This window comes from Taurulus bubalis, assembly GCF_910589615.1.
Source record: "Taurulus bubalis genome assembly, chromosome: 3".
Lineage (NCBI taxonomy): Eukaryota > Metazoa > Chordata > Actinopteri > Perciformes > Cottidae > Taurulus > Taurulus bubalis.
In genome coordinates this window covers 1,062,052-1,074,501 of record NC_136591.1, presented here as the reverse complement: position 1 = coordinate 1,074,501, position 12,450 = coordinate 1,062,052, and the positions used below count along the sequence as shown (strand labels likewise).

General features: G+C 43.0%; 1 protein-coding gene across 1 annotated transcript in view; it reads left to right on the top strand.

Moving 5' to 3' along the window:
• cd2ap (CD2-associated protein) overlaps window positions 1-12,450 on the top strand; it is a gene marked incomplete at its 5' end in the record, with an annotated part of 73,381 nt that overhangs the window by 31,213 nt on the left and 29,718 nt on the right. Inside the window, 4 exons of the mRNA XM_079215135.1 lie at window positions 3,954-4,131; window positions 5,468-5,568; window positions 6,524-6,650; window positions 8,483-8,658. Coding sequence (XP_079071261.1) covers window positions 3,954-4,131; window positions 5,468-5,568; window positions 6,524-6,650; window positions 8,483-8,658 — 582 coding nt within the window. The remainder of the gene's footprint in view (window positions 1-3,953; window positions 4,132-5,467; window positions 5,569-6,523; window positions 6,651-8,482; window positions 8,659-12,450) is intronic.

The window sequence follows — 12,450 nt, the reverse complement described above, 5'->3', positions numbered from 1 at the left end:
GAGCTGCTGGTCCAGGTGTTTCCCAGTGTGTACGAGCTGCTGGTCCAGGTGTTTCCCAGTGTGTACGAGCTGCTGGTCCAGGTGTTTCCCAGTGAGTACGAGCTGCTGGTCCATGTGTTTCCCAGTGAGTACGAGCTGCTGGTCCAGGTGTTTCCCAGTGAGTACGAGCTGCTGGTCCAGGTGTTTCCCAGTGTGTACGAGCTGCTGGTCCAGCTGGTTCCCAGTGAGTACGAGCTGCTGGTCCAGGTGTTTCCCAGTGAGTACGAGCTGCTGGTCCAGGTGTTTCCCAGTGAGTACGAGCTGCTGGTCCATGTGTTTCCCAGTGAGTACGAGCTGCTGGTCCAGCTGGTTTCCAGTGAGTATGAGCTGCTGGTCCAGGTGTTTCCCAGTGAGTATGAGCTGCTGGTCCAGGTGTTTCCCAGTGAGTACGAGCTGCTGGTCCATGTGTTTCCCAGTGAGTACGAGCTGCTGGTCCAGGTGTTTCCCAGTGAGTACGAGCTGCTGGTCCAGGTGTTTCCCAGTGTGTATGAGCTGCTGGTCCAGCTGGTTCCCAGTGTGTATGAGCTGCTGGTCCATGTATTTCCCAGTGAGTACGAGCTGCTGGTCCAGCTGGTTCCCAGTGTGTTCGAGCTACTGGTCCAGGTGTTTCCCAGTGTGTATGAGCTGCTGGTCCAGCTGGTTCCCAGTGAGTACGAGCTGCTGGTCCAGGTGTTTCCCAGTGTGTATGAGCTGCTGGTCCAGCTGATTCCCAGTGTGTTTGAGCTACTGGTCCAGGTGTTTCCCAGTGAGTACTAGCTACTGGTCCATGTGTTTCCCAGTGAGTACTAGCTACTGGTCCATGTGTTTCCCAGTGAGTACTAGCTACTGGTCCAGGTGTTTCCCAGTGAGTACGAGCTGCTGGTCCAGGTGTTTCCCAGTGAGTACTAGCTACTGGTCCATGTGTTTCCCAGTGAGTACTAGCTGCTGGTCCATGTGTTTCCCAGTGAGTACTAGCTGCTGGTCCAGATGTTTCCCAGTGAGTACTAGCTACTGGTCCTGGTGGTTCCCAGTGTGTATGAGCTGCTGGCTACAAAAGCGTCTCTTATTGATGGATGACTATTATAGTCTTGTTTCTATTTGTGGGAACAATCCTGCTCTTAAGTCTTGGAACCACAGTTCCATTATGAACAGGAAATGCTAATTGGAACAGGACCGATGTCTTTTGTTCTAGGAAATAGGCCCACGCCTGGTGCATTTCCTCCCGCATTCAATGATTATATAAGTATTGGTATGAAAATATACTTAAAGTACCAAACGGATTCCAAATATGGTAGCTTCCATTCATTGCTTGTGAAAAACCAACATGGTGAACTGGAGGCTTCAAACCCGTCCCCAAACCAACGGGTGACGTCACGGTGAATGGGCCCACTTCTTCTGGTCTATGGTCTAGAAGACTATTTCAGAAAGTAGACTGCATCTATGACATGACGTATAACGTACAGCCACTCAGTGTGCAGACAGCAGTCATCGCTTTTCCTCTCTCCGTGGAAGACGTTACTTAAATTAGTCCTTTTCTGCCCCTGTAGTTGATCAGGTCTAACTGTGACGTGCTCTGGTGCAGCGCTGCAGGGATGAGGGCTTTTCATGGGCCAATTGGGGAAGTTGGCATCACAGTGGTTCCCTAGAGCGAAAAGCCAATGGCATTTTTTCTTTCCATTTAATTTTGGATTAGTGAGGCAAACAAACATCTTTGTTCAGTGAGGTAATCTTCACAAATGCACCGCACGGTTTTTATTTTTGAAGGGTGAATGCATTTTGCTGGAGTAAAAAGCGAACGTTGGTAAAAAGCTAATGTTGGTAAAGAGCTAATGTTGGGCTGTGAACCAACTACACTGCAAGCGGGACCAGTTATCTATGTTATCTAGCCACTTGTTAGCCACATAGAAGCTTCAATATTTCTACTGATTGTATTTAATTTCGTTGAATGCAATATCTGAAGCTGGTGTCAAGCAGACCTTATTTAAAACATTTAAAAAAAAGCCATTGACATGGAAGTTAAAAAATTGCTGAATGGTTTTACTACTTCCTGCAGCACTCTATTCTGTTGCTTTGCTTTTCTCACACACACACACACACACACACACACACACACACACACACACACACACACACACACACACACACACACACACACACACACACACACAGACACAGCTGGAATTCCGCTCCCGTGGAAGAGCAAAGTCAGCGTGTTTGAACCAGGAAGTGGACAGTGAATTAGTTCAACACACACACACACGCACACACACACACACTCTTGCTGCTCCTCTGAGTTCCCAGCGTGACGTTTCTTATTCTTAACGGGGAGTTATTGAAAACCTTTATCGATAAGTTACGCTTTCATTTTGATTTTTGGTTTTCAAGTGAATTAGATTTTCACTACGCGATTTAAAAGGATTCACAATAACGACATTATCTCATCTTCAACATTGTATATTGTGTGTTTTATGTCTGCGTTAGCAAATGAGTGACACTTTGCTTTACACGCGGCTGTTTTGAAAGTTGCTCTCAAAGACATGCATTCAAATGTCTTTTAAATGCAATGAAATAAGAAACACATCTATTAAAGTAGAATCCATTTAGACAAATGAAGGGTCAGAGGTTAAGAGCAAAAATAAAGGAATGGAACGAAATACTGGACCACAAAGAAAGTCTCAGTGCAGTAATAAGCTGCTGTGAAAGCATTCCATCGCAGGTGAGGATCGGTTGAGACTTTGTTCCCTGCAGATGGTCGTGTGTGTGTGTGTGTGTGTGTGTGTGTGTGTGTGTGTGTGTTTGGCTAAGGACGGGCCTGTGAGGTCATTATGTATTGTTGGTGAGGCGTGTCCACAGGACTGCAGCTCCCAGTTCTGAAGGAATCCTCAAGTGATGAATACATACGACTCTGGTGAGAGCTGTTAAACACACACACACACACACACACACACACACACACACACACACACACACACACACACACACACACACACACAGCGTACCGTTGTCCCCTCCTTCTGTAACAAACATGGCTCCTGGATGTCGAGATGCATTGTGTTGTGTTTTTTTTGCGGTGCATTGGAATGTCACCCAGACCACATCCACTTCTGTGGTCTGGGTGACCGGGGTGTGTGTGTGTGTGTGTGTGTGTGTGTGTGTGTGTGTGTGTGTGTGTGTGTGTGTGTGTGTGTTGGCTGCTGTCCCAACAGGAACAATGACATTTACTGGTTCTTTTTTCTCGGTCAAGTTGCGGCGTGCCGAGTGCGTATTGTGACGGTTCATCTGCTCTGAGGCTGTGAAGTGATGAAGTGAGGTTTACCTCCTGTGGGTCAGGAGAAGAGAAGTTCACAGGAAGTTGTGGCTGCTGCGCTCTCTGGAGCAGACGACTTTGTTGTGTGATTGTCCCATTATACAAATTCACTTCTATTTAGTTCGATGTTGATGCTCGTGGTGCAACGGATCATAAAAGGTTTGGATCAGAACCAAAGAAACCAAGGGAGCAAATATAACTTTTAGATACCGATACTAATATGATCCATATTAACGGATACAGATCCCTTTTGTTGTTTGATTATAGCAGCTGAAAATGATTTAAATTGCTCTGAAGTCGGCAAGCCATCCAAAAATGAATTGTTAACCCATTACCACAGTTGAAATGATTAGAAAGTAAAGATTGTAATTTTATGGATTAAAACAAGTCTTGTCATCAGTAGTTTTAATGATGTATAATAATCTGCTCGGTGTAAACGGGTCATATTCATCTCTAATATCTATTTATGTTGCTGTGCAAACATCACCTCTAAACAACTGGATGTATTCCAGCAGCACAGCCCTGTGGAGCTAACGGCTAATGCTAATGGGGGTTGTGTTTTTCTACGATGCGTTCAAGCTCAATTCGCTAGCGATAATGTAATGATGCTTCCCACTTGTTTCTGCAGGAAGTGAAGAAGGAATCCAAAGAGGTCAAGGAGGCCAAGGGCGAGCCCAAAGAGGAGGCGTCCCAGCCGGTGAGGCGGGAGAAGAGCGCGGGCAACGTGGCCCACCTGGTGCAGAGGATGAGCACCATCGGCATCCCCACCGGCGGCTTCCTGCCTCAGCCGCCCGCCGCCTCCAAGAGTAAGAGTCTTTTTGTTGGCGGCAAAGGATGCATGTCAATGTTAGGGGTGATATACAGTTTAATACTGCCGGGGAAAGCAGGACATTGCACCTCCAGATATTCAGAAACGGGGCTAACGTCCTATTTATGTGTATAAATATGAATAGAATATAATGAATAGAATATAAAGCAGTCGCTCTCCATTGTCCGCTCTTTACTCTGCAAACTGCCGTCTAGAACCTCAGGACCTGCTGCTTCTGGATTTAGTGTAACTCTTCAATCCAGCTTGATGTTCATTTCGTAAATGATCCTTTTAACGTCATACAGACCATAAAGCAGGGGACGCTTTAGGGCGGGGCTACTGTGATTGACAGGTCAACGCCTCTACCAGTGTCTCTGTCACTCCTCCGCATCCCTAATATGGTCACTTCCGTTTATTGGTTGCAAAAAAAACCAACATGGCGACGGCCATAATCCAAGATGGCGCCAAACTCAAGGGCAGAGGCTCCATTCTTTTACAATGTGCTGCAGGTTTTTAGGAATACAAACATTGTTTATTTTATAATCCTCTCTCTCGCTCTCTCTAAATAATAACTTTACATTTTTTTAAGGTTTACACTGACTTCAGAGCAGTTGAAACCCTTTTGTTGGTTCACAGGTGAAAAACAAATCTAGTCTTTATCCTCGTATTCAGCTTCTGCTGATTCGATCCAAACTGAGTTTGTGATCCGTTGCAGCCCCTGCTATCTGTTGTTGTTTGGGCACAGAACAGGAAACCCTGTTTTTATTTCCCCTGGTCGTCGTGCACGTGCAACAGAACCTGCAGTACCCCATCGGTCCATCAGGGGGCGGAGATGTGGGGGCCGGCTTTGTGCCGTTTCTTCTCGGCTTGTTCCGTTTCCCCGTGAGCAGCTCTGCTTGTTCAGCAGGGCGTGTGTGCTGCTGCCACGGGGAGGAAGTCCCACAGGAGGCTCCGCCCACTGCGTGCATAATGGTTTATTTAATAAGGGACCGTGCACGTTAATAAAAACATTTCTGTTAAAAGTGCCAGTTAGCCAAGAGGCTGTTTTCCATCCGTAGTCCCGAGAGGCAGATGTTTAAAAAACTAAAACAAACCTAAAGACAGGAAGAAAATTAAATATACAAGGATTATAAAATGTTGACGCTTTTACAATACAACAGTCAAACATAAAACACCTTGCTGCTGCCTCACCCCTTCCTTTTGACTTCGTAGAGGAGACCTCACACACACACACACTCTCACACACACACACACACACACACACACACAATGGCACAAGCCCACAACAGGTTGGTTGACTATCTGGTGCGTTTTTTCTTCTTTTCCCCACACAGAGCCCAAGAGGAGGCAGTGCAAGGTCCTGTTTGACTATCAGCCGCAGAACGAGGACGAGCTGGAGCTGAAGATCGGAGACACCGTGGACGTCATCGAAGAGGTACTTTTTAAACGTGGACGTGGTGGGCTTCAGATCTACTTCTGTTGAGAGGCGGAGGAAGGCAGGTGGGGGACGGTCATTTCCTGGATTATCCACATGGGCCTTGTTTGTTTGGGATAAACAAGACCAGCGGGGGTTCAGTTTTTGGTTTGTAATTTGAGACCCGATGGTTAAAGGTGTAATATTACAACCAGTAAATCTATGTAACCAGTGAAGAGACAGCAGCTGTTAACTGACCAACATTAAGCTTCTACAATGTCCAAGCTGGTCTTTAACGTGGCAATTTATACTACTAATGTCCCCCCTAAATGTTGTATTATTTTCTTTGCATGGTTGTTTTTTTATTCATAATAAATAATCAGCGATGTGTCGATCATATAAAAAAGTGCTAGCTTTAGCTGCACTTTTTATTTTTGTGCTGAATTTTCAGTTTTTTTCAGTTTACCTGAGCTGAAACAGTGCAGCCACAAAATTTTTGTGGCAGAATCGGAAAAATCCACAAATTAGCCACAAATTAGCCGCAAAGTAGCGGCTTATAACCCACATGTTACGGTAGCTATGTGCATCAATCTTAAAGCCACGAGAGTTTAAAAACATGGGAGTGGACGCCCATGAAGAGAATATTCAGTTGTTCTTTAGTGCAGAGGCTACAAGATCTGAGAGGGGAGAAAATGGCGGAACACACACCCACACTTCAGGCTATTATTAAGATGATTGCACCAGAAGCAGCAACGTCATCTCTCCCAGGTGAACTGGAAGCCGATGTAAACAAGACGGTCCTGATGAGAAACGTGAACAACACGAACAGCTGGAGCTTTTCATATCGGTCAGCGGGAGTGTGCTAGCTCTTGTTAGCTTACCGTGCTAGCTCATGTTAGCTAACCGTCGCTTGGAAGCGTAGAAAACCAAATTGCATTACTACATCGGGTCGTTTACGCCACGTCTTCCCCTGCAGGTTGAGGAGGGCTGGTGGAACGGCAACTTCAACGGCAAGTCGGGACTGTTTCCCTCCAACTTTGTCAAAGAGCTGGACGCCACGGGAGAGGACGGAGACGCCAACGACACGGCCGCAGACGACACCGGTAGGGCGGGGGGGGGCGGCAAACAAGCATGCTTTCTGAGGAGAATGAGTCCTTTGATCATTTTGTAAGAAGAAGTGCTCTCATTGACGATTTCCAATCTGAACTGGTTCGGTCAAAGACGTGAAGAGACGTCGCCAATGAACTTTTAATTCACCCAGAGGACACAGAGTCCAACAAGGAAAACAAGATCTTCAATACTTATCTCTCTGGTTACTCTTTCATGGGACGGTGTTGGCATGTGACATGCACATGCTGTCGTGTAAAATGGGATACAAGTTCCTCATCTTGCATCTGCTTTTCACTTCCTTATGTGTCGGTGTACTGTAGACATTACGTTTTTTGTATTTTTAGGAATGGATATTGTCATTCATATATTTAGGAATGGTGTGACGCAACTGGGTTTCTACACAAACAGGATTCTAGCACCTCCTGGTGGCTGAAAGGGGCGTAACGTGTATTTTCCAAGACCCATCATGCATCCTGTCCCACAGACCCTTTCACAGCCAACGTCATCAATCAGAAAACATGTATCGCCACGCATGTTTTCACACGAGGGGCGTGTTGGCTAGACAAGTTTACATTTCAATTTAAAGTGTTCAATCAATGTACATTGTTCCTCTTGAACAAATCAAAACTAAACCTTTTAAAAAACAAACTATTTTTAGGCCCTTTCCTTGAAAAAGTCATCCCCAAACTAAAAAGGGTGTATCTCTGCAACCACTAGGGTTATTTGAATAGTGTGGGTGTAATAATAAAAGGTACACATGTGAGATTTTGTTCAGATGTGTAAATATCCGTCTATATGTTACTGATTAAGAGTAAATGAAGATGACACACAGAAAACAATGAAAAGGTTTCAGGTCCGCCTATAAAAAAAATCACTTTCAGGATGATTATTTCTTTGAAATGATGCAGCTGTAAGGTCCAACTCTAACCCAAATCATAGCTCAATATGTGAACATTCTCTAACCCAAATCATAGCTCAATATGTGAACATTCTCTAACCCAAATCATAGCACAATATGTGAACATTCTCTAACCCAAATCATAACTCAATATGTGAACATTCTCTAACCCAAATCATACACAATATGTGAACATTCTCTAACCCAAATCATAGCTCAATATGTGAACATTCTCTAACCCAAATCATAACTCAATATGTGAACATTCTCTAACCCAAATCATACACAATATGTGAACATTCTCTAACCCAAATCATAACTCAATATGTGAACATTCTCTAACCCAAATCATAGCTCAATATGTGAACATTCTCTAACCCAAATCATAACTCAATATGTGAACATTCTCTAACCCAAATCATAACTCAATATGTGAACATTCTCTAACCCAAATCATAGCTCAATATGTGAACATTCTCTAACCCAAATCATAACTCAATATGTGAACATTCTCTAACCCAAATCATAACTCAATATGTGAACATTCTCTAACCCAAATCATAACTCAATATGTGAACATTCTCTAACCCAAATCATAACACAATATGTGAACATTCTCTAACCCAAATCATATCACAATATGTGAACATTCTCTCTGCAAAGGTTGACTTTGATAAAGTGAAGCAGAACAAAGTTACAGAGGGTTTAGAACAGAGAACATTCAGGCGAGGACTCCAACAATTGCATTTGCGCACATCTGTCACATTTTAATTTTTTCATGTACCAAACCATATACTTCACTTGTATATTACTTATGGTGTTCAATGCATCCAAATACTGCAGTTTGGGGCTTTTTTTTCATAAAACAAGCTATGATCTACAGTTTTATCTACCAATCTCTATATATAACCGGCGCGTCTCCCCCAGATGGAGCTGGACCGGACGGCGCCGCCCCCACGTCCCCTAACCCCGCCTCAGGGAACGGAGTCATCGCTCAGCCCAAGAAGGTCCGAGGCGTCGGCTTCGGAGACATTTTCCGGGAAGGCTCGGTGAAGCTAAAGGTCCGGCTGCCGAGTCCCGAAACGGAGGAGAGGAAGGAGAGAGTAAGTGGGACGCGACCTCAGACCATGCAGCACAACGCCGTGACATCATGACTGTGAACTCAAGCCACTCGTTAGGAGTATTGACCTCAGGGAGAAGAAATGGAAGCGTTGCAGCTGAGTAGCTTTGAGTGTTTTTATTTATTTCCCTCTTTTTTTAACGTTTCAATTACTTTGAAATAAGATATGTGGGAAGATACCACTCTAACTGAGGCAGCTCAACTCTATTTATTATTATTTTTGTTTACTTTTTTAAGGGATTATTCTTGAACTCAGTCAGACATCAGATGATACAACTCCTTCAAACGTACAAACCTTTATTGTCTTCATGATATTCACACACACGAAACAATCTAGTCAAAAAATAATAATGCGTTTAATTTATACAGCGCTTTTCATGATACTCAGTCACTTTACACAATTTTTTTTAAATATCCTAAAAGCTATACAACAAAACTAATAAAATAATAGAACAAATAAAATAAATAAAAACAATAAGAACATAGAACACACAGATGTTTTCTCCTTTATGACCAACCGGTGGTCTCTGAGTTGAGCTGACAACATCCGGCCTCTTTATCTCCTTCGTATTCTCATCAGATCATATATCTATATATCTATAGATCTATATATATATATATATATAGATATATAGATATATACTGTATGTATATAGTGGCAACTTATGCAAAGTGGATGACCTGCGGCTGCGCTCATGTAAATACATCCACCTGAAATGTTTCCCTCCCTGACCGTTATCAGCCTCCTCCTCCAGCCTCACGCTTCCTCTCCCCTCCGTCGCTTTACGTCGACCTTCTTCCTCATTTATGTTTTTCATTAGTTTGACCTCGCTGTTGTTTGGCTGGAGCAACGCGCCCAGATTCATGCGGCGTGTGTTTGTTGTGAACACACCTGCGTCGCTGGCGTCGGCCCATGTTCAGCGGGTGGAGAGTGGAGACGTCGGTCCACGTTTTCAAATGGAAAGAAAACACCACTTCAGATTGGTTCCTGTTGTTTGTTTCAAGCTCAAAGTCCTAAACACAAGGGAAGATGAACTGGGATCAATAGTTTGGATGTAGATCATCAGTTCAAGTTGACGCTAGAACGCCTCCGTTTCCCTGCAGCCGACGCGCGACGAGTGTACACGTTATTACGAAACAAAGGCTGAAAGAAGATGTGTAGGGCCTCCTGTTTCTGAAGCATCGACAAAGGGATTGTCCTCGTTTGTCTAATCCTAGACGTGTGACAGTGAGCTGTTTGTCACAGGAGTTTCTCCTAATGAGGCGTACCTCAACCACACTGTAAACATGGGTTTGAGGAAGTCATTGATTCTGCCAGCCTCGTCTCCGGGAGTAAGAAAGGCTTCTCTTCCTCCTCTCTCTCCTCCACCACTAACACATCCTCCTCTCTCTCTCTCTCTCTCTCCTCCACCACTAACACATCCTCCTCTCTCTCTCTCTCTCTCTCCTCCACCACTAACACATCCTCTCTCTCTCTCTCTCTCTCCTCCACCACTAACACATCCTCCTCTCTCTCTCTCCTCCACCACTAACACATCCTCCTCTCTCTCTCTCCTCCACCACTAACACATCCTCCTCTCTCTCTCTCTCTCTCTCTCTCCTCCACCACTAACACATCCTCCTCTCTCTCTCTCTCCTCCACCACTAACACATCCTCCTCTCTCTCTCTCTCTCTCCTCCACCACTAACACATCCTCCTCTCTCTCTCTCTCTCTCTCTCTCTCCTCCACCACTAACACATCCTCCTCTCTCTCTCTCTCTCTCTCTCCTCCACCACTAACACATCCTCCTCTCTCTCTCTCTCCTCCACCACTAACACATCCTCCTCTCTCTCTCTCTCCTCCACCACTAACACATCCTCCTCTCTCTCTCTCTCTCTCCTCCACCACTAACACATCCTCCTCTCTCTCTCTCTCCTCCACCACTAACACATCCTCCTCTCTCTCTCTCTCCTCCACCACTAACACATCCTCCTCTCTCTCTCTCTCTCCTCCACCACTAACACATCCTCCTCTCTCTCTCTCTCCTCCACCACTAACACATCCTCCTCTCTCTCTCTCTCCTCCACCACTAACACATCCTCCTCTCTCTCTCTCTCCTCCACCACTAACACATCCTCCTCTCTCTCTCTCTCTCTCCTCCACCACTAACACATCCTCCTCTCTCTCTCTCTCCTCCACCACTAACACAGCCTCCTCCTCGCTGCTCAAAGCGACCTCCATTGACCTTGACCAAGCAGTCAGAAGGTCAGCCTCCTGGGCGAGACTTTGTTTTGGGTGATTTATTTCTGTTGAGGTGACAGGTTCTGTCGAGGACACAACCTTTTCCTGTGTGGCCCGACGCAGGTTTACACACCATGACGCTGCTACACACAGTTTATAGACACACAGTTTATAGACACACAGTTTATATACACACAGTTTATATAAATATACACACAGTTTATATACACAGTTTATACACACAGTTTATATATATATATATATATATATATATATATATATATATATATATATATATATATATATATATATATATATACACAGTTTATATATATATATACACACAGTTTATAGACACACAGTTTATAGACACAGTTTGTACACACAGCTTATATACACACAGTTCATACACACAGTTTGTACACACAGTTTACATATACACAGTTTATACACACACAGTTTATATACACACAGTTTATACACACAGCTCATATACACACAGCTCATACACACACAGTTCATACACACAGTTTATATACACAGCTCATATACACACAGTTCATATTCACAGCACATATACACACAGTGCAAACACACACAGTGCATACACACAGTTTACATATACACAGTTTATATACACAGTTTATACACACACAGTTTATACACAGTTTATACACACAGTGTATACATACAGTTTATATACTGTATATTTATATATACACAGTTCATATACACACAGTTCATATACACACAGTTCATATACACACAGCGTATACACACACAGTTTATACATAGTTTATATACTGTATATTTATATAAACACAGTTTATATACACACAGTTTATATACATACAGTTTATATACACACAGTTTATATACACACAGTTCATATACACACAGTTCATATACTGTATACACAGTTTATATATGTACATATACATATATACACACAGTTTATATACACACAGTTTATACACACAGTTTATATAACACAGTTTATATAAATATACACACAGTTTATATACACACAGTTTATACACACACAGTTTATATAAATATACACACAGTTTATATACACACAGTTTATATATATATATATATATATATATATATATATATATATATACACAGTTTATATACACACCGTTTATATAAATATACACAGTTTATATATATATATATATATATATACAGAGTTTATATGCACCGTTTATATGCACCGTTTATATGCACTGTTTATATGCACTGTTTATATACACAGTTTATATACACACAGTTTATATACACAGCTCATATACACACAGTTTATATACACAGCTCATATACACACAGTTTGTACACACACAGTTTGTACACACAGTTTATATACACAGTTTATACACACACAGTTTATACACAGTTTATACACACAGTGTATACATACAGTTCATATACACAGTGTATACACACAGTTTATACATACAGTTTATATACTGTATATTTATATATAAACACAGTTCATATACACACAGTTCATATACACACAGTTCATATACTGTATACACACAGTTCCT